General features: G+C 42.2%; 1 protein-coding gene across 2 annotated transcripts in view; it reads left to right on the forward strand.

Moving 5' to 3' along the window:
* Positions 1-4390: 4390 nt before the first annotated feature.
* Positions 4391-27677, forward strand: part of stam (signal transducing adaptor molecule (SH3 domain and ITAM motif) 1) — a 63620-nt gene continuing 40333 nt past the window's right edge. For both annotated transcript variants that reach the window (XM_045694581.1, XM_045694580.1), the window contains exons 1-8: positions 4391-4611; positions 7228-7312; positions 16033-16108; positions 17513-17608; positions 23253-23399; positions 23530-23620; positions 23945-24143; positions 25652-25746. In XM_045694581.1, the coding sequence (XP_045550537.1) occupies positions 4572-4611; positions 7228-7312; positions 16033-16108; positions 17513-17608; positions 23253-23399; positions 23530-23620; positions 23945-24143; positions 25652-25746 (829 nt within the window). In that variant the 5' untranslated portion in view covers positions 4391-4571. The remainder of the gene's footprint in view (positions 4612-7227; positions 7313-16032; positions 16109-17512; positions 17609-23252; positions 23400-23529; positions 23621-23944; positions 24144-25651; positions 25747-27677) is intronic.

Consider the following 27677-nt stretch of genomic DNA (forward strand, 5'->3'; position numbering starts at 1 on the left):
GACGGAGTCAGGCGCAGGACACAGAACTGAGTAAAAACGTACCTTACTCGAATCAATCACAAAATAACTCCACGCAGGGAAAATACTCCAGCTCACAGAAAACAGCAAACACTTAACAACGAACAAACACGCACAAAACCATGTGGGAACCAGAGGGTTAAATAGGGAATAAATAATAACGTAATGGAAACCAGGTGTGTACAATCAAGAAAAAACAAATGGACAATGAAACATAGATCTCTGGCGGCTAGAAAGCCGGTGACGTCGACCGCCGAATGCCACCCGAACAAGGAGAGGCACCAACTTCGGCGGAAGTCGTGACATCCAAGTCAAAGACAGTTCTCTCTGCTACCGCACAGCAAGCGATACCGGAGCTTCTACCCCCAAGCCATAAGACTGCTGAACAATTATTAAAATGGCCACCGGGACTATTTACATTGACCCCCCCCTCCCCCATATTTGTTTTGACTCTGCTGCTACTCTCTGTTTATTAGCTATGCATAGTCACTTTACCCCACCTACATGTACAAATTACCTTGACCAACCTGTACCCCCGCACATTGACTCGGTACCAGTAACCCTTGTATATAGCCTCGTTATTTGTGTCGAGGCACAGTGTGCTGGGTGCTGCATTGAAGGTCCCCAAGAAATGGAAGAACTTTGGAATCACCAAGACTCTTCCTAGAGCTGGCCACACAGCCAAACTGAGTAATCGAGGGAGAAGGGCCTTGGTCAAGGAGGTGACCAAGAACCCGAAGGTCACTGACAGAGCTCTAGAATTCCTCTGTGGATATGGGAGAACCTTCCAGAAGGACAACCATCTCTGCAGCCCTCCACCAATCAGGCCTTTCTGGTAGAGTGGCCAGACAGACGCCACTCCTCAGTAAAAGGCACATGACAGCCCGCTTGGAGTTTGCCAAAAGGCACCTAAAGACTCTCAGACCATAAGAAACAAGATTATCTGGTCTGATGAAACCAAGATTGAACTCTTTGGCATGACTGCCAAGCATCACATCTGGAGGAAACCTGGCACCATCTCTACAGTGAAGCACGGTGGTGGCAGCATCATGCTGTGGGGATGTTTTTCAGTGTCAGGGACTGGGAGACTAGTCAGGATCGAGGGAAAGATTAACGGAGAAAAGTACAGAGAGATCCTTGATGAAAACCTGCTCCATAGCGCTCAAGACCTCAGAATGGGGTGAAGGTTCACCTTCCAACATTACAATGACCCTAAGCACACAGCCAAGACAATGCAGGTTTGGCTTCAGAACAAGTCTCTTAATGTCCTTGAGTGACCCAACCAGAGCCCGGACTTGAACCCGATCAAACATCTCTGGAGAGACTGGAAAATAGCTGTGCAGCAACGCTCCCCATCCAACCTGACAGAGCTTGAGAGGATCTGCAGAGAGGAATAAGAGAAACTCCCCAGATACAGGTTTGCCAAGCTTGTAGCGTCATACCCAAGAAGACTCGAGGCTGTAATCGCTGCCAAAGGTGCTTCAACAAAGTACTGAGTAAAGGGTCTGAATACTTGTGTTTTTTTTATACATTTTCAAAAAATTCTAAAAAATGTTTTTTTTTGTCATTATGGGGTATTATGTGTAGCTAAGGGGGGAAAAAAAACGATTTAATCAATTTTAGAACAAGGTTGCAACGTACCATAATGTGGAAAAAGTCCAGGCGTCTGAATACATTTTTACATTTTTACTTTACTTTTTTACTTTCCGAATGCACTGTATATCAAATCAAATCAAATTTATTTATATAGACCTTACATCAGCTGATATCTCAAAGTGCTGTACAGAAACCCAGCCTAAAACCCCAAACAGCAAGCAATGCAGGTGTAGAAGCACGGTGGCTAGGAAAAACTCCCTAGAAAGGCCAAAACCTAGGAAGAAACCTAGAGAGGAACCAGGCTATGAGGGGTGGCCAGTCCTCTTCTGGCTGTGCCGGGTGGAGATTATAACAGCACATGGCCTATATGGGTGAATCCTCAGCATACATGGACACATGCTTTGTTTAATGCCAGTGGCAGGTCATTGGTGAAAAGAGTAGAGGGTCTAGAGAGCTGGCCTGCGGTACACCAACTTTACATGTTTGACATTAGAGAAGCTTCCATTAAAGAAAACCCTTAGATATTAGATAGATAGCTCTGAATCCATGATATGGCAAAGGTTGAAAAAAGCCATAACTGATTAAAACATTGTTTCTGATGTAATTTGTCATTACTGTGTCATATATACAATACACACAGTAGACACACTGAATCAATACGTTAGGCTGTACAGTCCAATATGAATCAGTAGGTTAGGCTGTACAGTCCTGTATGAATGTACACACAATAGATTGACTGGAAAGGTGATTTACCACAATCAAAGTCCTACAATAAGAGCTAAGAAACTAATTGTGTGTACACTCTACACAGTCATGTTCTGTGGGTGTCACAGTGTAGGCTGAAACCCCATTTCACAGGTGCACAATCCATAGCTGAAGCTGTACAGTGCATATCATTTTTCTCTCAAACTCCCTACAGTTTTTAGCCATTAGCTTCACCCACAACTGCCTCATGTGAACTACAATCCCGATGCTGTGTTTTAACATTTAGAAATGTCAATAATCATCACTTTTAAAGCATATAGCCCTTATCTTTCATCCATAAGAAAGAATCCTTCAACTAAAAAAGATTAACTTACTGTAGCAGTTACAGATCCATACAGCTATGGTGCCTCCATCCTACTAAACTACACTGTTGCAGTTACAGATCCATACAGACTCCATCCTACTAAACTACACTGTAGCAGTTACAGATCCATACAGCTATGGAGCCTCCATCCTACTAAACTACACTGTAGCAGTTACAGATCCATACAGCTATGGAGCCTCCATCCTACTAAACTACACTGTTGCAGTTACAGATCCATACAGCCTCCATCCTACTAAACTACACTGTAGCAGTTACAGATCCATACAGCTATGGAGCCTACATCCTACTAAACTACACTGTAATAGTTACAGATCCATACAGCTATGGAGCCTACATCCTACTAAACTACACTGTAGTAGTTATAGATCCATACAGCTATGGAGCCTCCATCCTACTGAACTATACTGTAGTAGTTACAGATCCATACAGCTATGGAGCCTCCATCCTACTGAACTATACTGTAGTAGTTACAGATCCATACAGCTATGGGTGCCTTCATCTGACGAAACTACACTTCCGCTACTCTTCCCGAGTTACGATTAGAGAGCAAATTAGCAAAGGTGGTGGCCTCTTGTCTTCTGTAAACAAGTGCTGTAACATGGAGATATGGATGGCCGTGTGGGAACACTAACCATATCAAGGTGTGTATCAATTCAACCTTTTGTTTTTAGAAAATGATTTCTTGCTGATATGAAAGATAAGGTCCTTATGCTTCCAACACCGTACCACTAGCTAAACATGTTAATGTTCAGATTGAGCATCGGGCTCTTAGCAAAACTCCCTCGTACAGAATACGCCTTTGTCCAATGACTCTTATACATGAACTTACTACTACCTATCTCTCCGATTTGGTCCTGCCGTATATACCTACACATTCGCCACTGTCACAAAACGCAGGTCTCCTTATTGTCCCTAGAATTTCTAAGCAAAGAGCTGGAGGCAGGGCTTTCTCCTATAGAGCTCAATTTTTATGGAATGGTCTGTCTATCCATGTGAGAGACGCAGACTCGGTCTCGACCCTAAGTCTTTGCTGAAGATTAATCTCTTCAGTAGGTCCTATGATTGAGTGTAGTCTGGCCCAGGGGTGCGAAGATGATCACGGGAGCTGAGTAACTGGCTGACTAGTGCTCTTCCATGCCATCCCAGGAGGGATACATCACTTTGTGCCAGGCTTTTTTCGCTCTACTCGACTTGAGTGGGTTGAGTCACTGACATTCCTGTCCGGTTTTGCACCTCCTTGGGCTCGTGAGGTGGAGGAGATCTTAGTGGGCTATACTCAGCCTTGTCTCAGGGTAGTCAGTTGGTGGTCAGTTGATATCCCTCTAGTGGTGTGGGGGCTGTGCTTTGGCAAAGTGGGTAGAGTTGTATCCTGCCTGGTTGGCCCTGTCCGGGGGTAGTGTCGGACAGGGCCACAGTGTCTCCCGACCCCCGTCTCAGCCTCAATGCTGCAATAGTAGAGTATGCCCCCAAAGCAATTCTGAATTCAAATACATCCTGTGCAATTTCAACTAATAACTGTCTTTTGTTGAATGTATATAACAACATTCCAACCTTGTTTAGCATTATTTAGTCCAATTGTGGCATGATTGCACAATTTTTATCCGTTTGTATCAGTTTCAATGGGGAACTTTTAGTTTGAAGGCGAACCGCCGATTCCACTTTTGTTGGTCACGCGGATCTCCGTTACCCAGAATGCCTAGTTTGTTGCTGGCTGATCGAGGAGTGACTGATTGGCTAGCTGGCTAGCTAGTACATATGCTCTACTTTTGGTACTAGCTATGCATTTTAATGTAATAACTAACGTTAGTGAATAGCCGAGTGTAAAGAATAAGAGAACTACAACACTGTGGTTGACATAATTGCGGCAATGCCTCTCTTCACGTCCAATCCATTTGAGCAAGATGTTGGTAAGTTGTGAGCGCTGACGTTAGCTAAACTAATGCCTCGGCTTTGTTTGTGTTTTGCTAGCTATAGTACCTGAACGTTATCCAGCTCTTGAGTTGATTTTCCTAACGTTGTTAGCTAACGTTAGTAGCACGTCGTCTAAGTTTTGTAGCCATAGTTAGTTACACCCTTCCTTAACTAGCTTGCTAGTTAGCTCACTGGCAGTCAACATGGCTAGCTAACGTTAGCTGGTAAGAGCAATAGGGATAACCCATTCACTAGCTAACTACTTAAGTGTTGTTAGCCAGACACCTGGCCTATGGAATGTTGATGCTAGTTGATAAAGTTAGACCATTTTGATAAGCGACAGTCAAGATGTAACTAGCAGCAAACTGATGCTCCATGGTGCCAGACGGAGAAGGTGACGTTGCATTTTATCTGCAGCTAAAAACGTCAACTACACTAGCCACTACAATGACTAACTAACTATGCAGGCAAAGAAGCTAAACACGTTGCTAACCTTAACCTGGATTTGTGTGTATCAAGCATAGATTAGTGAAGGGGGTAACTATCTAGCTATGGTAGCTTGCAAGCTAACTATCGCCAGGTCAAAGGATGGACATGAGGACTTTTTGGAAGACGTAGTTACACAGGAGAAGATGAGACTGGAAGAGATGTTATTGACAACACTGGAAGGGGATCAGGAATATTCCTCTGTCGCTAAATTATAGGCCTTGTCATGGTGTAGTAGCCTATTCTGAATGATTTCATTTATTTATGAACAGACGGCAGTAATTCTATGGCTTTGGCAAGTATATTTAAATGTGTCAGGGGTGCCGCAATTCGTTCAGAACCCTTCGCGTGGCTAGGATTATATAAGGAAATAAATGAAGTGCAACGAGAGAGATGAGATGCAGGCTCAGGTCTATCAGAGTAGAAAGAGGGAGAGATGTCATAGAAAATGAATCTCATTCTAGTTATGTGAGACATGCTGGCGCGCTTCTCACACAGTCCGCATTGGTCTCAAACATAAATCAAATCAAACGTTATTTGTCACATGCGCCGAATACAACGAGTGAACCTTACCGTGAAATGCTTACTTAAAAGCCCTTAACCAACAGTGCAGTTCAAGAAGAGTTAAGAAAATATTTACCAAATAAACTAAAGTAAAAAGTAACACAATAACGAGGCTATATACAGGGGGTACCGGTGTTGTGGCGAAAATTCCCCCCCCCCCTTCTAATTTCCAAGAGTCAAATACTTTCTATAGAACAAACTTCACGTCAGGATAGGCAACCGAAATGAATATGTAATGTATGTGTGTTATATTAAGCATAGGGAGGGAGTACAATGTTGGCAAGCAGTAAACATTTCAGAACAACTATGGCTGAATTATTATCCTTACACTTTCAAAAAGACTAGTTGAATAAGACATGGGAGAGATCACGAATTTTGGCAAAGAGATTTATTTATAGACTAACACATAGGTAGCGGATTTATGTACCGGCGACATGGTCAGCCGGCCAGGGCAAGGGGGCACCGGGTGCGGGCGCTAAAGGGGGGTTCACCAGTGTGCCATACAAGCTAGAACCGCCACATACACTTGAAACAAATAGCCAAACCGAAAACTGCAGACAAAAAGGCTTTCTGCTACTAAGATGAGTGAAATGTAGGCTTAACTGAGAAAGGAGTGAAGAGCAGAAATCTCAACTAAGCAAGCAAGTCGCAGAAATTAAGATCGTGAGGGGGGGGGGGGGAATTCTAGCAGGGGGGAGATTTTCAGCACAACACCGGTACCGAGTCAGTGTGCGGGGGTACAGGTTAGTTGAGGTAATTTGTACATGTAGGTAGGGGTGAAGTGACTATGCATAGATAATAAACAGCGAGTAGCAGCAGTGTACAAAACAAATGGGTGGGGGGGTGTCAATGTAAATAGTCCGGTGGCCATTTTAATAATTGTTCTGCAGTCTTATGGCTTGGGGGTAGAAGCTGTTAAGGAGCCTTTTGGTCCTAGACTTGGCGCTCCGGTACCGCTTGCCATAGGTTACAAAGTTGCGCAAACATAAAACCCGGCCGGCCCAACCCAAATAAACTCTTAGAATATTAGGCTCGGCCTAAAAATCGACTTTTTCACATTACGTTTTTTTTTGTGGTGGCTGGAGAATTAACTAAGAGATAACTCAAATGAACTTTGATCGCTTTTATTAAACATTTTACGTTACAAATAAGTGAAAATGATTTCTTATGCCAGGAGAGGTATGGAATCCAGCCAAATATATTTAGAAACAAAACAGTCCAAAACGGAGAGGTTCCGGCAGGATCCAGCTCTAATTAAGTACTGCAGGTGCTTCGTAAACAACAGGTGTAGACTAACAGTGAAATGCTTTCTTACGGCCCTTCCCAACAATGCAGAGAAATAGTTGAACAAATGTAAAAAATGATAACCCAGGAAATAAATAGAAAAATAATAACATAAGGAATAAATACACGTTGAGTATCGGTAACTGATGCGCCAAATCTGGTTAGAGCTCTGACTCTATATGTGACAAGTGGTTCCCCACATTCTTACCCTAACTGGATGTGTGTGTGTTATAGCCTACTTCAACACTGAGCTGATGTTTGTGTTTGTTGTTCTTCAGAGAAAGCCACCAGTGAGATGAACACAGCGGAGGACTGGGGCCTCATCCTGGACCTTTGTGATAAGATAGGACAGTCTCGCTCCGGGTCAGTCACATATGTCTATCAATACGTCAATCAATTATATGTATACTGTATATCCAGATAGGGCAGTCTCCTAACAGGTCAGTAATAAGATAGGGCAGTCTCCTAACAGGTCAGTAATAAGATGGGTCAGTAATAGAGTATTTGTAATAGGAGTATGTATGTCTAGAAGGAGGGTTAGAATATGCATGTCTAGAAGTAGGCCACATGAAGGTGTGATGTTTGTAATAATAATGTGGTGATGATCATGATGTATGTGGTGATGATCATGATGTATGTGGTGGTGATGATCATGATGTATGTGGTGGTGATGATCATGATGTATGTGGTGGTGGTGATGATCATGATGTATGTGGTGGTGGTGATGATCATGATGTATGGTGGTGGTGATGATCATGATGTATGTGGTGGTGATGATCATGATGTATGTGGTGGTGATGATCATGATGTATGTGGTGATGATGATGATGATGTGTGTGGTGATGATGATGATGTATGTGTTGTTGATGTGTGTGGTGATGATGATGATGTGTGTGTTGATGAAGATTTGTGTTGTTGATGGTGGTGATATATGTGTTGATGTTAGTTTGGACACCTATTCTTTCAAGGGTTTTCTTTATTTTTATTATTTTCTACATTGTAGAATAATAGTGAAGACATCAACAAATATGAAATAACACATGTATTCATGTAGTAACCAAAAAAGTGTTAATCAAATCAAAATATATTTGAGTTTCTTCAAAGTGGCCACCCTTTGCCTTGATGACAGCTTTGCACTTTCTTGGGGTTCTCTCAACCAGCTTCACCTGGATTGCTTTTCCAACAGTCTTGAAGGAGTTCCCACATGCTGAGCACTTGTTGACTGCTTTTCCTTCACTCTGCGGTCCAACTCATCCCAAACCATCTCGATTAGGTTGAGGCCGGGTCATTGTGGAGGCCAGGTCATCTGATGCATCACTCCATCACACTCCTTCTTGGTCAAATAGCCCTTACGTAGCCCGGAGGTGTGTTTTGGGTAATTGTCCTGTTGAAAAACAAATGATAGTCCCACTAAGCGCAAACCAGATGGGATGGCGTATTGCTGCAGAATGCTGTGGTAGTCATGCTGGTTAAGTGTGCCTTGAATTCTAAATAAATCAAAGACCGTGTCACCAGCAAAGCACCATCACACCACCTCCAAGCTTCACTATGGGAACCACACATGCAGAGATCATCTGTTCACCTACTCTGAGTCTCAGAGACAGGGCGGTTGGAACCAAAAATCTCAAATTTGGACTCCTCAGACCAAAGGACAGATTTCCACCGGTCTAATGTCCATTGCTTGTGTTTCTTGGCCTAAGCAAGTCTCTTCTTCTTATTGGTGTCCTTTTAGTAGTGGTTTCTTTACAGCAATTAGACCATGAATGATGCGGGTCGGCGGGTAGCCTGGTGGTTAGATCGTTGGACTAGTAACCAAAAGGTTGCAAGATCGAATCCCCAAGCTGACAAGGTAAAAATTTGTCATTCTGCCCCTGAACAAGGCAGTTAACCCACTGTTCCTAGGCCGTCATTGAAAATAAGAATTTGTTCTTAACTGACTTGCCTAGTTATTAAAAAAAACAGTTGATGTTGAGATGTCTGTTACTTGAACTCTGAAGTATTTATTTGGGCTGCAATCTGAGGTGCAGTTAACCCTAATTAATTTATTCTCTGCGGCAGAGGTAACTCTGGGTCTTCCTTTCCTGTGGCGGTCCTCATGAGAGCCAGTTTCATCATAGCGCTTGATGGTTTGTGCGACTGCGCTTGAAGAAACTTTCGAAGTTCTTGAAATTTTTCCAGATTGATTGACCTTCATGTCTTAAAGTGATGATTGACTTTTGCTTATTTGAGCTGTTCTTGCCATAATATGGACTTGGTATTTGACCAAATAGGGCTATCTTCTGTATACCAACCCTATGTTGTCACAACACAACTGATTGGATCAAATGCATTAAGAAGGATAGAATTTCCACAAATTAACTTTTAACCTCTATGGGCTAGGTGGGACGCTAGCGTGCCACCTGTGGTGCACTCCATCAACAGCAGGTGCATTTCAAGAGCGGCAAATTTGAATCCAAATAAATGTCAAAATTCAAATTTTTCAAACAACTATTTTACACCCTTTGAAAGATAAACATCTCCTTAATCTAACCACGTTTTACAATTTCAAAAAGGTTTTATGGCGAAAGCATAAATTTAGAGTATGTTAGGACAGTACATTTACAAGAGTTGTGTGTAATGTTTTGTCAAGTCAAAGACAGGGTCACCAAAACCATAAAACCAGCTAAAATGATGCACTAACCTTTTACAATCTCCATCAGATGACACTCCTAGGACATTATGTTAGACAATGCATGCATTTTTAGTTCTATCAAGTTCATATTTATATCCAAAAACAGCGTTTTACTATGGCATTGATGTTGAGGAAATCGTTTCCCTCCAATAACCGGCAGTCAAGTCAGCGTCACAAATTAAATAATTAAAATTAGAAAACATTGGTAAAATATTATATTGTCATTTAAAGAATTATAGATTTACATCTCTTGAACGCAATCAACTTGCCAGATTTAAAAATAACCTTACTGGGAAATCACACTTTGCAATAATCTGAGCACTGCGCCCAGAAAAATACGCGTTGCGATACAGACTAGACGTCATGTTGGGGAGATCTAAAATCGAAAATACTATGTAAATAATCCATTACCTTTGATTCTCTTCATCAGATGTCACTTCCAGGTATCACAGGTCCATAACGAATGTAGTTTTGTTCAAAAAAGCATCATTTATGTCCAAAAATCTCCGTCGAGTTAGCACATGATGTAAGCCAGCCGGACTTCTCGTCATGAACGAGGGGAAAAAATATATTTACGTCATTTAGCAGACGCTCTTACTACGTAATTCCATGTGTTATTTGTTAAGTGTTGCAGTCATTTCAGTCGCTGTAGTAGCTGACGTGTATTGTGTTGAATCATCCGCAGACATAGACACACTACTCAAAGCCAGTGGCATGTCATTAGTAAAGATTGAATAAAAATGTAAGGGGCCTAGACAGCTGCCCTGGGGAATTCCTGATTCTACCTGGATTATGTTGGAGAGGCTTCCATTAAAGAACACACTCTGTGTTCTGTTAGACAGGCAACTCTTTATCCACAATATAGCAGAGGGTGAAAAGTCGTAACACATATTTTTCCAGCAGTAGACAATAATTGATCATGTCAAAAGCCACACTGAAGTCTAACAAAAGAGCCCCCACAATCTTTTTATCATCAATTTCTCTCAGCCAATAATCTGTAATTTGTGTAAGTGCTGTGCTCGTTGAATTTCCTTCCCTATAAGTGTGCTGAAAGTCTGTCAGATTGTTTACTGTACAATAGCATTGTATCTGGTCAAAAATGTTCTTAAAGTTTACAACAGGTTGGTAACAGGCTGATTGGTCGGCTATTTGAGCCAGTAATGGGGGCTTTACTATTCTTGGGTAGCAGAATGACTTTTGGTTCCCTCCAGGCCTGGGGGCACACACTTTCTAGTAGGCTTAAATTGAAAATATGGCAAATAGGAGTGGCAATATCGTCCCCTATCATCCTCAGTAATTTTCCATCCAAGTTGTCAGACACTGGTGGTTTGTCATTGTTGATAAACAACAATAATTTTTTCACCTCTTCCACACTAACTTTACGGAATTCAAACGTACAATCCATGTCTTTCATAATTTGGTCAGATATACTTGGATGTATAGTGGCAGTGTTTGTTGCTGGCATGTCATGCCTAAATTTACTAATCTTGCCTATGAAAAAATCATTAAAGTAGTTGGCAATATCATTTGGTTTTGTGTTGAATGAGCCATCTGTTTCAATGAATGATGAAGCTGATTAAGCCTTTTTTCACAATTTAATTTTAGGTGCTCTAAAGATTTTTTTTACTATCATACACATTTATCTTTGTTTCATAGTGTAGTTTTTTTTTCTTTTTATTCAGTTTAGTAACAGGATTTCTCAATTTGCAAAAAGTTTGTCAATCGGTTGTGCAGGCAGACTTATTTTCCATTCCTTTTGCCTCATCCCTCCCAACTATATAATTTTCAATTCCTCATCAATCCACAGGGATTTAACCGTTTTTAGTCATTTTCTTAATGGATGTGTGCTTATTAGTAACTGGAATGAGCAATTTCATAAATGTGTTTAGTAGAGGTCGACCGATTTTATTATTTTTCAATGCCGATACCAATTTATTGGAGGACCAAAAAAAGCCGATACCGATTAATCGGCCGAATAATTTGTATATATACTTTTTTTTTAATGTATTTATTCAATTATTTATTTGTAATAATGACAATTACAACAATACTAAATGAACACTTTTATTTTAACTTAATATAATACATCAATATAATACATCAATCAAATCAATTTAGCCTCAAATAAATAATGAAACATGTTCAATTTGGTTTAAATAATGCAAAAACAACGTGTTGGAGAAGAAAGTAAAAGTGTAATATGTGCCATGTAAAAAAAGCTAACGTTTAAGTTCCTTGCTCAGAACATATGAAAGCTGGTGGTTCCTTTTAACATGAATCTTCAATATTCCCAGGTAAGAAGTTTTAGGTTGAGGTTATTATAGGAATTATAGGACTATTTCTCTCTCTCTCATTTGTATTTCATATACCTTTGACTATTGGATGTTCTTATAGGCACTATAGTATTGCCAGTGTAACAGTATAGCTTTCTTCCTTCTCCTCGCCCCTACCTGGGCTTGAACCAGGAACACATCGAAAACAGCCACCCTCGAAGCATCGTTACCCATGCAGAGCAAGGGGAACAACTACTCCAAGTCTCAGAGCGAGTGATGTTTGAAACGCTATTAGCGCGCACCCCACTAACTAGCTAGCCATTTCACATCGGTTACACCAGCCTAATCTCGGGAGTTGATAGGCTTGAAGTCATAAACAGAGCTGTGCTTGAAGCATTGCGAAGAGCTGCTGGCAAACGCACAAAGTGCTGTTTGAATGAACGCTTACGAGCCTGCTGCTGCCTACCACCGCTCAGTCAGACTGCTCTATCAAATATCAAATCATAGACTTAATTATAACATAATAACACACAGAAATACGAGCCTTAGGTCATTAATATGGTAAAATCCGGAAACTATCATTTTGAAAATAAAAGTTTATTCTTTCAGTGAAATATGGAACCGTTCCGTATTTTATCTAACGGGTGGCATCCATAAGTCTAAATATTCCTGTTACATTGCACAACCTTCAATGTTATGTCATAATTACGTAAAATTCTGGCAAATTAGTTCGCAGCGAGCCAGGCGGCCCAAACTGTTGCATATACCCTGACTCTGCATACAATGAACGCAAGAGAAGTGACACAATTTCCCTAGTTTAATATTGCCTGCCTACATGAATTTCTTTTAACTAAACATGCAGGTTTAAAAAAATATACTTCTGTGTATTGATTTTAAGAGAGGCATTGATGTTTATGGTTAGGTACATTCGTGCAACGATTGTGCTTTTTTCGCAAATGCGCTTTTGTTAAATCATCCCCCGTTTGGCGAAGTAGGCTGTCTTTGTTAGGAAGAAAGTCTTCACACAGTTCGCAACGAGCCAGGTGGCCCAAACTGCTGCATATTCCCTGACTCTTTTGCACAGAACGCAAGAGAAGTGACACAATTTCCCTTGTTAAAATAAATTCATGTTAGCAGGCAATATTAACTAATTATGCAGGTTTAAAAATATATACTTGTGTATTGATTTTAAGAAAGGCGCTTTTTTAATCACCCGTTTGGCGAAGTAGGCTATGATTCAATGATAAATTAACAGGCACCGCATCGATTATATGCAACGCAGGACAAGCAAGATAAACTAGTAATATCCTCAACCATGTGTAGTTAACCCCTGTGCGGCCTCGGACGGACATCCAGCGAAAAATCCTATCGCCATTAGCATAACAAAATGTAATAATTTGTAAAAAAAATATTTTTTTCTAATTATATCGTTTTATAGATACACCTCTCCTGAATCGAACCACGTTGTCTGATTTCAAAAAGGCTTTACAGCAAAAGCAAAACATTAGATTATGTTAGGGGAGTATATCGTAAAAGTAGCCACATAGCCTTTTTCCGACCAACCACATGCATCACAAATAACCAAAAAACAGCTAAATGCAGCACTAACCTTTGACAGTCTTCATCAGATGACACACCTAGGACATCATGTTACACAATACATGCATTCTTTTGTTTGATAAAGTTCATATTTATATATAAAAACAGCATTTTACATCGGTGCGTAACGTTGACTAACTATTTTCCCTGAAATGCATCCGATGAGACAGCGCTACAATTTACTAAATTACTATTCGAAAACATTTTTAAAATGTAATATTATCATTCTAAGATTTATAGATGAATATCTCTTGAAAGCACCTGTAATGCCAGATTTAAAAATAACTTTACTGGGTAATCACACTTTGCGATAAAAGGGGATGCGATACTCAGAACAATAGGCTAGCAATACAGGTCCGCGCCATCTTGGAACAATCGCATATCAAATCTAGTCTTGTATACTATTACCTTTGATTATCTTCATCCTTAGGCACTTCCAGGATTCCCAGGTCCACAACAAATGTATTTTCGTTCGAAAAAGTTCATCCTTTATGTTCCATTAGCTTGTTGTTGTTAGCGCGTTCTGAAGGCTGCACCAAAAGCTCCGTGGCCGCGGGACTATTCTTTCAACAAAATGCATTTTTTTCTTATTTAGGTTCGTTCAAACATGTCAAACGTTGTATAACATAAATCTTTAGGGCCTTTTTCAACCAGAGCTCCAATAAGATTCAAGGGGGACGATTGCATTGTCTTTATAAACGTTTCGAAAGGGGAGGGTAGCCAGGGGCGCCGGCGTCATAATGGTGATGTCCCTCTCCGTGTGACCACGTTCCACAGCGTGTCATTCTGTCAGTTTTCACAGTAGGAGACTCAAATCACTTTGTAAAGACTGGAGACATCTAGTGGAAGCAATAGGAAGTGCTCAATGAACCATAGCTCACGGTGTGATTAATAGGCAACGTGATGAAGTTGAGTCCGCAATTCAGAATTCCACTTCCTGTTTCGATCTGTCTCGGGGTTTTGACTGCCATATGAGTTCTGTTATACTCACAGACAGCATTCAAACAGTTTTAGAAACTTTAGGGTGTTTTCTATCCACAAGTATTAATTATATGCATATCCTAGCTTCTGAGTTTGAGTAGTAGGCCGTTTAAAATGGGCACAAATTTTTTTCAAAATGCGCTGTGGCGCCCCCTATCCTAGGCGACCGTCAAGAGGTTAACTAGTGATTATGTTAAGATTGATTGTTTTTTTATAAGATAAGTTTAATGCTAGCTAGCACCTTACCTTGGCTCCTTGCTGGACTCGCATAACAGGTAGTCAGCCTGCCACGCAGTCTCCTCGTGGAGTGTAATGTAATCGGCCATGATCGGTGTCCAAAAATGCCGATCACCGATTGTTGTGAAAACTTGAAATCGGCAGTGATTAATCGGTCGACCTCTAGTGTTTAGTATACCGTCTGTTTGCTCCTCATTACACACCACGGACCAACAAATATTCTTTACATCAACAACATAGGAATCACTACAAAACGTATTGTATGACCTCTTATACACTATATATTAGGCCCAGCCTTTGGGACTTTGGTTTTCCTAGATGTTTCTACTAAAGTTGCAGGCACTGGTTACAGTTTGAAGCAGCTTGATGAAAGCCAGTCAATATTTAAATCACCCAGAGAATATTCCTCTCTGTTGATATCACATACATTGTCAAGCATTTCACACTTGTCATCCAGATACTGACTGTTAGCACTTGGTGGTCTGTAGCAGCTTCCCACCAGAATGAGCTTTAGGTGATGCAGATGAACCTGTAGCCATATTACTTCAAAAGTATTTAACATGAGATCCTCTCTAAGCTTTACAGGAATGTTGTTATGATTATAAACACCAACACCTCCACTATTGGCATTTCTGTATTTTCTGTAAATGTTATAACCTTGTATTGCTACCACTGTATCATCAAAGGTATTATCTAAGTGAGTGTTTTCTTACTGTTTTCATTGCTTTACTGGGAAGCTTAGCAGAAGTAGATGTGCTCATGTTGCAGGGTGAGCTGCACACAGTGGACTTCCTACTAGGGCACACCACCTCAGTGTTAACAGTATAAATCTGGTTCATAGGCACATGATTACTGCATACAATAGCTGTAGGCTCAGCAGAGGCATTCAGGGCAGTTAGAGGGATGTAAATGAGGTTACTTACATTGTCTACCAACGCTCCTGGTATAATGTACAATTTCCCAAGCATTATGACAACCTAGCATCACAATGGTAGGGATTAACTGAGCTGGGCTTGAGTCATTAAGTCATTGTCTCAACGCAGCCTTACGCTGTGAAAGAATCCAGGAACCCAAAAGATTTGGGTGGATTCAAACCTCATAAAACATGTTTTGTTTCCAGAAGGTATCGAAATTGTCAACAAAAGTTACACCCGTTGAGCTGCAAAAATCCCGTAGCCAGTTCTGAAGAGAGAGAATTCCGCTAAAGCATTGTTGATGAGGATGTATGTTGTTGATGAAGTTATATGTGTTGTTGATGATCATAATGAAGATGTATGTGTTGTTGATGATCATAATGAAGGTCGATGTGTGTTCTGTTCAAGGCCTAAAGAATGTCTTCGGTCCATTATGAGACGAGTCAACCACAAGGATCCACATGTTGCCATGCAGGCTCTGACGGTAAACACAGACAACACAGCTATGTATTACAACAGGTGCTTGGAGGAAAAACTGTCTGTTGTGTAAATATATTTCAAAAAGCGGTCTTAAGCTGTCATAAAGCTCTTGTATTATGCTATAAATACACTACGTGACCAACAATATGTGGACACCATCTCGTCGAACATCTCATTCCAAAATCATGAGCGTTAATATTGACTTGGTCACCCATTTGCTGCTATAACAGCCTACATTCTTCTGGGAAGGATTTCCACTAGATGTTGGAACATTGCTTTGGGGACTTGCTTCCATTCAGCCACGAGCATTAGTGAGGTCGGGCACCGATATTGGCCGATTAGGCCTGGCTTGCAGTCTGCCTTCCAATTCATCCCAAATGTGTTCGATGGGGTTGAGGCTCTGTGCAGGCCAGTCAAGTTCTTCCACACCGATCTCGACAAACCATTTCTGTATTGACCTTCGTGCACGAGGGGATTGTCATGCTGAAACAGGAAAGGACCTTCCCCAAACTGTTGCCATAAAGTTGTAATCACAGAATCATCTAGAATGTCATTGTATGCTGTAGCGTTAGGATTTCCCTTCACTGGAACTAAGGAGCCTAGCTCAAACCATGGAAAACAGCCCCAGACCATTATTCCTCCTCCACCAAACTTTACTGTTGTCACTATTCATTGGGGCAGGTAGCGTCCTCCTAGCATCCGCCAAACCCAGATTCCTACGTCGAACTGCCAGATGGTGAAGTGTGATTCATCACTCCAGGGAATGTGTTTCCTCTGCTCCAGAGTCCAATGACGGTGAGCTTTACACCACTCCAACGCCGCCTTGCATTTCACATGGTGATCTTAGGCTTGTGTTCGGCCATGGAAACCCATTTCATGAAGCTCCCAACGAACAGTTCTTGTGCTGACTTTGCTTCCAGAGGCAGTTTGGAACTTGGTAGTGAGTGTTACAACTGAGGACAGACAGCTTTTACGCTCTTCAGTACTCGGCAGTCCTGTTCTGTGAGCTTGTGGGGCCTACCACTTTGCGGCTGAGTCGTTGTTGCTCCTAGACGTTTCCACTTCACAATAACAGCACTTATAGTTGGCCTGGGACAGCTCTAGCTAGGCAGAAATTTGATGAACTGACTTGTTGGAAAGGTGGTATCCTATAACGGTGCCACGTTGAAAGTCATTGCCAATGTTTGTCTATGGAGATTGCATGGCCGTGTGCTCGATTTTACACCTGTCATTAACAGGTGTGGCTGAAATGGCCAAATCCACTCATTTCAAGGTGTGTCCACATAGTTTTGTAGATATAGTGTATATTTCTTAAAGCTGCTATAAATATATTTCATAGAGCTTTATGACAGCTTAAGAAAGCTTTGTCTTTACATTATTGAAGTAAATATGTTTTTCCCCCTCCCAGCTACTTGGTGCCTGTGTTTCAAACTGTGGGAAGATATTTCATCTAGAAGTGTGCTCCAGAGAGTTTGCCAGTGAGGTCAGCAACGTTCTAAACAAGGTCTGGATATGCACTGTCATTATATGTAATGTTACAGAAATATCTACTTCGAAGAATGTTGTTGTATGAAACGTGTTGTATAAAGTTTGAAAGGCCATACTAATGTAAGTGTGTGTGTTACAGGCCCATTTTCAGCTGGCTACTTTTTCCATTTTAGTTTTATTTATTCATATTATAAGCTCAACAATGCACACATTGCTGTAGGCTACGTGCAAAGTTTCCAAAATGCCATTAGCCGGAAAACACAATTCTCCAAAGCGCACCGCATGCGCAAGCGGTAACATGCGACGTAGACGAAAATATCTGTTAGAAATTAAGAGGAGATCTAAAGATGCATGGGTTACTAATAATTTTTTATTTCACCTTTTATTTAACCAGGTAGGCCAGTTGAGAACAAGTTCTCATTTACAACTGAGACCTGGGCAAGATAAAGCAAAGCAGTGCAACAGAAACAACAGAGTTACACATGGGATAAACAAACGTACAGTCAATAACTCAATAGAAAAATCTATATACAGTGTGTGCAAATGTAGTAAGATTATGGAGGTAAGGCAATAAATAGGCCATAGTGGTGAAATAATTACAATTTAGCATTAACACTGCAGTGATAGATGTGCAGATGATGATGATGTGGAAGTAGAGATACTGGGGTGCAAAAGACAAAAAATGAATAACAATATGGGGATGAGGTAGTTGGGTGGGCTATTTCCAGATGGGCTGTGTACAAGTGCAGTGATCTGTAAGCTGCTCTGATAGCTGATGCTTAAAGTTAGTGAGGGACATATAAGTCTCCAGCTTCAGTGCTTTTTGCAATTTGTTCCAGTTATTGGCATCACAGAACTGGAAGGAAAGGCGGCCAAATGAGGAGTTGGCTTTGGGGATGACCTGTGAAATATACCTGCTGGAGCGCGTGCTACGGGTGGGTGTTACTATGGTGACCAGTGAGCTGAGATAAGGCGGGGCTTTATCTAGCAAAGACTTATAGATGACCTGGAGCCAGTGGGTTTGGTGACAAATATGAAGCGAGGGCCAGCCAACGAGAGCATACAGGTCGCAGTGGTAGGTAGTATATGGGGCTTTGGTGACAAAACGGATGGCACTGTGATGGACTACATCCAGGTTGCTGAGTAGTGTTGGAGGCTATTTTGAAAATGACATCGCCGAAGTCAAGGATCGGTAGGATAGTCAGTTTTACAAGGGTATGTTTAGCAGCATGAGTGAAGGAGGCTTTGTTGCGAAATAGGAAGCCGATTCTAGATTTAATTTTGGATTGGAGATGCTTAATGTGAGTCTGGAAGGAGAGTTTACAGTCTAACCAGACACCTAGGTATTTGTAGTTGTCCACATATTCTAAGTCAGAACCGTCCAGAGTAGTGATGCTAGTCAGGCGGGAGGGTTTGGGCAGCGATCGGTTGAAGAGCGTGCATTTAAGAGCAGTTGGAGGCCACGGAAGGAGTGTTGTATGGCATTGAAGCTCGTCTGGAGGTTTGTTAACCGTGTCCAAAGAAGGGCCATAAGTATACAGAATGGTGTCGTCTGCGTGGAGGTGGATCAGAGAATCACCAGCAGCAAGAGCGACCTCATTGATATATACAGAGAAAAGAGTCAGCCCAGGAATTGAACCTTGTGGTACCCCCGTAGAAACTGCCAGAGATCCGGACAACAGGCCCTCCGATTTGACACACTGAACCCTATCTGAGAAGTAGTTGATGAACCAGGCGAGGCAGTCATTTGAGAAATCATGGCTATTGATTCTGCCGATAAGAATGGTGATTGACAGAGTCGAAAGCCTTGGTCAGGTCAATGAAGACGGCTGCACAGTACTGTCTTTTATCGATCGTGATTATGATATCGTTTATGACCTTGAGCGTGGCTGAGGTGCACCCATGACCTGCTCGGAAACCAGATTGCATAGAGGAGAAGGTACGGTGGGATTCGAAATGGTCAGTGATCTGTTTGTTAACTCGGCTTTTGAAGACTTTAGAAAGGCAGGGCAGGATAGATATAGGTCTGTAACAGTTTGGGTCTAGAGTGTCTCCCCCTTTGAAGAGGGGGATGAACGCGGCAGCTTTCCAATCTTTAGGGATCTCAGACGATACGAAAGAGAGGCTAGTAATAGGGGTTGCAACAATTGTGTCGGATAATTTTAGAGGGTCCAGATTGTCTAGCCCAGCTGATTTGTAGGGTCCAGATTTTGCAGCTCTTTCAGAACATCAGCTATTTGGATTTGGGTGAAGGAGTAGCGTGGGGGTGCTTGGGCAAGTTGCTTCGGGGGGTGCAGAGCTGTTGGCCGGGGTAAGGGTAGCCAGGTGGAAAGCAAGGCCAGCCGTAGAAAAATGCTTATTGACATTTTCGATTATCGTAGATTTATCGGTGGTGAGTGTTTCCTAGCCTCAGTGCAGTGGGTAGGTGGGAGGAGGTGCTCTTATTCTCCGTGGACTTTACAGTGTCCCGAAACTTTTGGGAATTTGTGCTACAGGATGCAAATTTCTGTTAGGAAAGCAAAGGCTAGCTTTTTCAAACTGAGGGTAGGTTGGTCAGGATGATATCTGAGGGTGCCCGTGTTTACCGATTTTAGGGTTGTACCTGGTAGGTTCCTTGATAATTTGTAGTTTAGATTGTAGGACGGCCGGGGTGTTAAGCATATTCCAGTTTATCAACTAGCGTGGGATGAATAATATGACTAGGATTATCATCAACTAGCATGGGTATCTAATATGACTAGGATTATACCTTTGGCTGCTGGACAATAATAACGTTGATTTGAAAACCTATAGAACGTTAGAAAAATGCAGGTTTCAATGGCATATGAAGTCTTTATAAAATAATAGACCGCGCCTTGAGTATGTCGACAGAATCAAGCCTTTATACGTTAATTATCCTTCATTATATTTGTCAAACATGACTCTGCCAATAACAGCTAGGTTTCTCCTCCCTACGCAGAACACTCCCAGACAGTCCTGCTAAGAAGCTACTTATTTTATTTTTATTTTTACAATTTTTAATTGAAAACAACCATAGGAAGGTACTTAATTGTTACCCAGAAATAATTTGATATTGAGATAAAAAACTGCTGCATTAGACCTTTACTTCATTGTTCTGTTTGAATAAATACACTACCTTTCAAAAGTTTGGGATCACTTAGAAATGTCCTTGCTTTCCATGAAAACACATGAAATGAGTTGCAAAATGAATAGGAAAGACATTGACAAGGTTATAAATAATGATTTTTAATTCAAATAATAACTTCGCTTTCGTCAAAGAATCCTCCATTTGCAGCAATTACAGCCTTGCAGACCTTTGGCATTCTAGTTGTCAATTTGTTGAGGTACCGTAATTTCCGGACTATTGAGCGCACCTGAATATAAGCCGCACCCACTGAATTAAAAAAATATATATTATTTTGAACATAAATAAGCCGCACATGTCTATAAGCCGCAGGTGCCTACCGGTACATTGAAACAAATGAACTTTACACATGCTTTAACGAAACACGGCTTGTAACAAAAATAAATAGGCTTTAACGAAACACGGCTTGTAACAAAAAATAAAAAATTAGCAGTAAGCTTTAGTTGTCTTTTTGCACTGAGTCAGTTCCTCACGCTGCTGTTTCCAACGTCTTTATCGACTCATTAAGACCAAGCTCCCGTGCAGCAGCTCTATTTCCTTTTCCAACAGCCAGATCAATCGCCTTCAACTTGAAAGCTGCATCATATGCATTTCTCTGTGTTTTTGCCATGATGAGGGTGACAAAATGACTACCGTAATCAGAATGATGGGAAGTTTGAGAGCGCTCGATTTAAATCTAAACAGTAAACAAAAAAGTTGTTTGACCTTAACCCGTTCGGCAATTTCATTGGTCTAATGAAAGCTTCATGCCGCCAAAAAACTGAGCACGTCACAGAATGTGTTTGTTTTTTTGTTTTTTTAAATATTGAAAGCGGGAAAAATCCATAAATTAGCTGCATCATTGTTTAAGCTGCGAGGATCAAAGCCTGGGAAAAAAGTTGCGGTTTATAGTCCGGAAATTACGGTAATCTGAAGAGATTTCACCCCATGCTTCCTGAAGCACGTCCCACAAGTTGGATTGGGTTGATGGGCACTTCTTATGTACCATACGGTCAAACTGCTCCCACAACAGTTCAATTGGGTTGAGATCCGGTGACTGTGCTGGCCACTCCATTATAGACAGAACAACAGCTGACTGTTTCTTCCCTAAATACAGTGGGGGAAAAAAGTATTTGATCCCCTGCTGATTTTGTACGTTTGCCCACTGACAAAGAAAGGATCAGTCTATAATTTCTGTGGAGGGAGCTGTTATTCTGTCTCTCACTGTTCAAATAAACCGACCATTAAAATGATAGACTGATCCTTTCTTTGTCAGTGGGCAAACGTACAAAATCAGCAGGGGATCAAATACTTTTTCCCCCCACTGTAGTTATTGCATAGTTTGGAGCTGTGCTTTGGGGCATTGCCCTGTTGTAGGAGGAAATTGGCTCCAGTTAAGCGCCGTCCACAGGGTATGGCTTGGCGTTGCAAAATGGAGTGATAGCCTTCCTTTTTCAAGATCCCTTTTACCCTGTACAAATCTCCCACTTTACCACCACCAAAGCACCCCCAGACCATCACATTGCGTCAAGCACTCCTCCAACATCTTTTAATTTCTCCTGCGTCTCACGAATGTTGTTTTTGGTGATCTGAACACCTCAAACTTAGATTTGTCTGTCCATATCACTTTTTGTCTGTCCATATGGCTTTTTCTTCGCAACTCTGCCTAGAAGGCCAGCGTCCTGGAGTTGCCTCTTTGCTGTTGACTTTGAGACTGGTGTTTTGTGGGTACTATTTAATGAAGCTGCCAGTTGAGGACTTGTGAGGCGTCTGTTTCTCAAACTAGACACTCTAATGTACTTGTCCTCGTGCTCAGTTGTGCACCGGGACCTCCCACTCCTCTTTCTATTCTGTTTCTTGGCAATTTCTCGCATGGAATAGCCTTCATTTCTCAGAACAAGAATAGACTGACGAGTTTCAGAAGAAAGTCCTTTGTTTCTGGCCATTTTGAGCCTGTAATCGAACCCACAAATGCTGATGCTCCAGGTACTCAACTAGTCTTAAGAAGGCCAGTTTTATTGCTTCTTTAATCAGAACAACAATTTTCAGCTGTGCTAGCATAATTGCAAAATGGTTTTCTAATGATCAGTTAGCCTTTTAAAATGATCAACTTGGATTAGCTAACACTATGTGCCATTGGAACACAGGAGTGATGGTTGCTGATAATGGGCCTCTGTACGCCTACGTAGATATTCCATAAAAAAAACACCCGTTTCACGCTACATTAGTCATTTACAACATTAACAATGTCTACACTGTATTTCTGATCAATTTGATGTAATTTTAATGGACAAAAAATGTGCTTTTCTTTCAAAAACAAGGACATTTCTAAGTGACCCTAAACTTTTGAATGGTAGTGTACGTAATTCGAAAAACAAACATTGTGGCAATTCATATCTTGAAGAAAAACAACTGTAAATAAGACTTTAACCCCCGGGCCCCATGGCACGTAGCTGGCTACTCTTTCTATTTGGCTGGCTACTTTATATACTTGTGGAAAACACGTGTGTGTGTGTGTGTGTGTGTGTGTGTCCAGGGCCACCCTAAGGTATGTGAGAAGCTGAAGGCACTGATGGTAGAGTGGGCAGAGGACTTTAGGAATGACCCTCAGCTCAGCCTGATTTCAGCCATGATCAAGAACCTCAGGGAACAGGGGGTCACCTTCCCTGCTGTGGGCTCTCAGGTGGGTGCACTGGGGGGGGGCTACTGTGTGATTATAAAACATTAGAGATTAAACATGTTGCTGTTACAGGGCTACATTCATTCTGGAGCAGAATAGGGCTGCATTCATTCTTGGATATTGGTCTGTTTAGGCTGCAGAGAAAGCGAAAGCAAGTCCTGCTTTAGTGGCAAAGGATCCATCCACCTTAACCAACAAGAAGGAGGAGGAAGACCTGGCTAAAGGTAAAGACACCCACTAGACCGGGCTAAAGGTAAAGACACCCACTAGACCGGGTTCTAGATTAAGCTAGGCCGGGCTAAAGAGACTACTGGGTCCTAGATTAAAACTAGACCTGGCCAAAGGTAAATAGACTACTTATTCTGGAATAAAGTTTGTGACGATATGATCATGGAATTAGCATATTACTATGTGATTTGCCACAGTTGGCCATTCCTCTAAATGTATATTAGTGCAAAATGTCATTGTAAATCTCTGACCATGTCCTCCTGTCTTCTGCCCCCCCTCTGTCTTCTCTCCTGCCTTCCATTCTCCTCTCCTCCCCCCAGCCATAGAGTTATCTCTAAAGGAGCAGCGTAGTCAGCCCGGGTCAGGGCTGTCTGGGTCTGGTTTGTACCCCAGCGCCTCTTTCCTCTCTTCCCAGAGGGCTGAGGGCAGGAAGGTCAGGGCCATCTATGACTTTGAGGCTGCAGAGGACAACGAGCTCACCTTCAAGTCTGGGGAGATCATCACTATCCTGGACGACAGGTCAGCTCACCCTGCCATTCCAACCCTGTCCCTACCATACCAACCCTAAACCCTGTCCCTACCATACCAACTCTAAACCCTGTCCCTACCACACCAACCCTAAACCCTGTCCCTACCACACCAACCCTAAACCCTGTCCCTACCACACCAACCCTAAACCCTGTCCCTACCACACCAACCCTAAACCCTGTCCCTACCACACCAACCCTAAACCCTGTCCCTACCACACCAACCCTAAACCCTGTCCCTACCACACCAACCCTAAACCCTGTCCCTACCACACCAACCCTAAACCCTGTCCCTGCCACACCAACCCTAAACCCTGTCCCTGCCACACCAACCCTAAACCCTGTCCCTGCCATTCCAACCCTGTCCCTGCCATTCCAACCCTGTCCCTGCCATTCCAACCCTGTCCCTGCCATACCACTCGCTGCCATACCAACCCTATCCCTGCCACACCAACCCTAAACCCTATCCCTACCATACCTCTAACCCTGCCACACCAACCCTAAACCCTGTCCCTGCCACACCAACCCTAAACCCTATCCCTACCATACCACTAACCCTGCCACACCAACCCTAAACCCTGTCCCTACCATACCAACTCTAAACCCTGTCCCTACCATACCAACTCTAAACCCTGTCCCTGCCATACCACTAAACCTGCCATACCACTAACCCCTCTACCCTATCCCTGCCATACCACTAACCCTGCCATACCACTAACCCCTCTACCCTATCCCTGCCATACCACTAACCCCTCTACCCTATCCCTGCCATACCACTAACCCTGCCATACCACTAACCCCTCAACCCTATCCCTGCCATACCACTAACCCCTCAACCCTATCCCTGCCATACCACTAACCCCTCAACCCTATCCCTGCCATACCACTAACCCCTCAACCCTATCCCTGTTATACCAACCCTAAACCATATCCCTACCATACCAATATCCCTGCCATACAAACCCTATCCCTGCCATACCAACCCTAAACCCTATCCCTGCCATACCAACCCTATCCCTGCCATACCAACCCTAAACCCTGCCATACCAACCCTATCCCTGCCATACCAACCCTATCCCTGCCATACCAACCCTATCCCTGCCATACCAACCCTATCCCTGCCATACCAACCCTATCCCTGCCATACCAACCCTAAACCCTGCCATACCAACCCTAAACCCTGCCATACCAACCCTAAACCCTGCCATACCAACTCTAACCCCTGAACCCTATCCTTGCCATACCAACTCTAACCCCTGAACCCTATCCTTGCCATACCACAGTGTGCTGTTTAGTCCAGGAGTAATGGGTCTACTGGGGAATAGTGTCCCTGTCTAGCCCAGGAGCGGTGGGCCCTGTCTAGCCCAGGAGCGGTGGGCCCTGTCTAGCCCAGGAGCGGTGGGCCCTGTCTAGCCCAGGAGCGGTGGTTCTTCTAGGCTGTAGTGTGTCTGGGAAACCAGTCCTTATTGTTCACTAACAGGCTGTATTTTGGGATTTCAGTGACCCCAACTGGTGGAAAGGAGAAACGTATCAGGGAGTTGGACTATTCCCCTCAAACTTTGTAACGGCTGATCTGACTGCAGAGCCTGAGATGAGTGAGTTCACATGCACCAGGGTTTCTTTTCGGAAAATGTGGCGGCGGTCATTTGACCACCAGCATTTTAATATACCGGACATTTGACAAATGTAACCGGATTAGGGCATCCACTCACAGTGCTCAGAATGACAGAAATCACATTTACATTATGGTCATTAATCTAAATAAAACAGCCAAGTCGAGAATGCAACGAGCGTGGTGTCCTTACCCAATTCCGATGCGCACTTTGAAGATGTTAGAGCAACATTCCACATGTACTTTTCCTCAGCCAACAAGACAAGTAACGAACAGCAAAATCACAAGCTTATGTCAATGTAACTATCCCCATAGTAGAAAAGTTTGTTGAGAAAGTAATATCCTATTGCAAACAGACTCTGGGACAGTTGTGGGACGGGAGATCCCAAATGCATACAACCAGTAGGCCTAGGCTACATAAAAATAAACAAACATTTTAAAGCAAGCAAGGAGTCTGTTGCAACAGATAATAACATTTTGCTTAATGTTGATAAACTATTATTTATTCACATTATAACTGCAGCAATGTTCACAAGGCAGTAGGCTATGCTCTAATGTTCGTTCCATAATGCAATTAGCGGGAAAACACAGTTGTCAAAAGCGCGCAAGCGGTTTCATGTAGATGAAAATATCTGTTAGAAATGTAGAAAGAGGAGAGATCTAAAGATGCATCAACTAGCATAGGTTGCTAATATCACTAGGATTATCATCAACTAGCATGGGTTGATAATATGACTAGGATTATCACCAACTAGCATGGGTTGATAATATGACTAGGATTATCACCAACTAGCATGGGTTGCTAATATGACTAGGATTATCACCAACTAGCATGGGTTGCTAATATGACTAGGATTATCACCAACTAGCATGGGTTGCTAATATGACTAGGATTATCACCAACTAGCATGGGTTGCTAATATGACTAGGATTATACCTTTGGCTGCTGCACGAAAATAACGTTGATTTGAAAACCTATAGAACATTATAAAAATGCTGGTTTCAATGGCATGTGGAAGTCTATAAAATAATACACTTTTGGTTTCAATGGCATGTGGAAGTCTATAAAATAATTGACTATTGGTTTCAATGGCATATGGGAGTATTTAAAAAAAAATAATAATAATTACCTCCATGGATATGCTCTGATTTTGGCTAGGCTACTTTGAAGCAAGGTAAGACATGCCTCATAATATGTGGTAAAAACGTTCAGGTTTCAAACAATTGTTTTCAAAATGCATGCTACCTTCAGCTCATTGCAAAGTGGTGTGTGATGCGCTGATGAAGGCTGCCTTCCGTTGCCTATACATTTGAATGGTGAATTGGAAGCACACTTCAATCACCACTTGAGAAAAATAAATAGTAGCTCAACACGCGATTGCATTTAGAATGGTTGCGCAATGATTTGGCTCGAAACATCCAACGAATTAGCCGTTTGAGATGCTGTAACAGCAGCCCTCGCGCTGTCTGACATATTTTCCACTCAAAGGCTCTGTATCTGAATACTGTGCCTGTGTGATGAATAAGATTCATGTAACGAATTTACACATGCACCCATTTAATTCCACTAAATTATGGAAATTAACCTATAGACTGATGGGCATGCCCAGTGAAATGTATTTAACTGGTATTTCCAACTAATAGGCTAAAAAGCAGTGTTTCGAAATTAGATTATTATTTTTTTTTCCTGGACAATTGGCAGGAGCCAATTTTGTATTTTTTTTTATCTGCCAAAAACCGCCTATTACCGCTTAACGGAAAACCTGACGCACATGTGCCTGTGTACACACATACACACACACACACACACACTGTCCCCCTGGCTATCTCCATGTCTCCTCTGTAACTATTCCCCAGATTGTTGCTGTAAATGAGAATGTGTTCTCAGACAATTTACCTGATAAAATAGGGGTT

This window comes from Salmo salar, chromosome ssa14 (assembly GCF_905237065.1).
Source record: "Salmo salar chromosome ssa14, Ssal_v3.1, whole genome shotgun sequence".
Taxonomy (NCBI): Eukaryota; Metazoa; Chordata; class Actinopteri; order Salmoniformes; family Salmonidae; genus Salmo; species Salmo salar.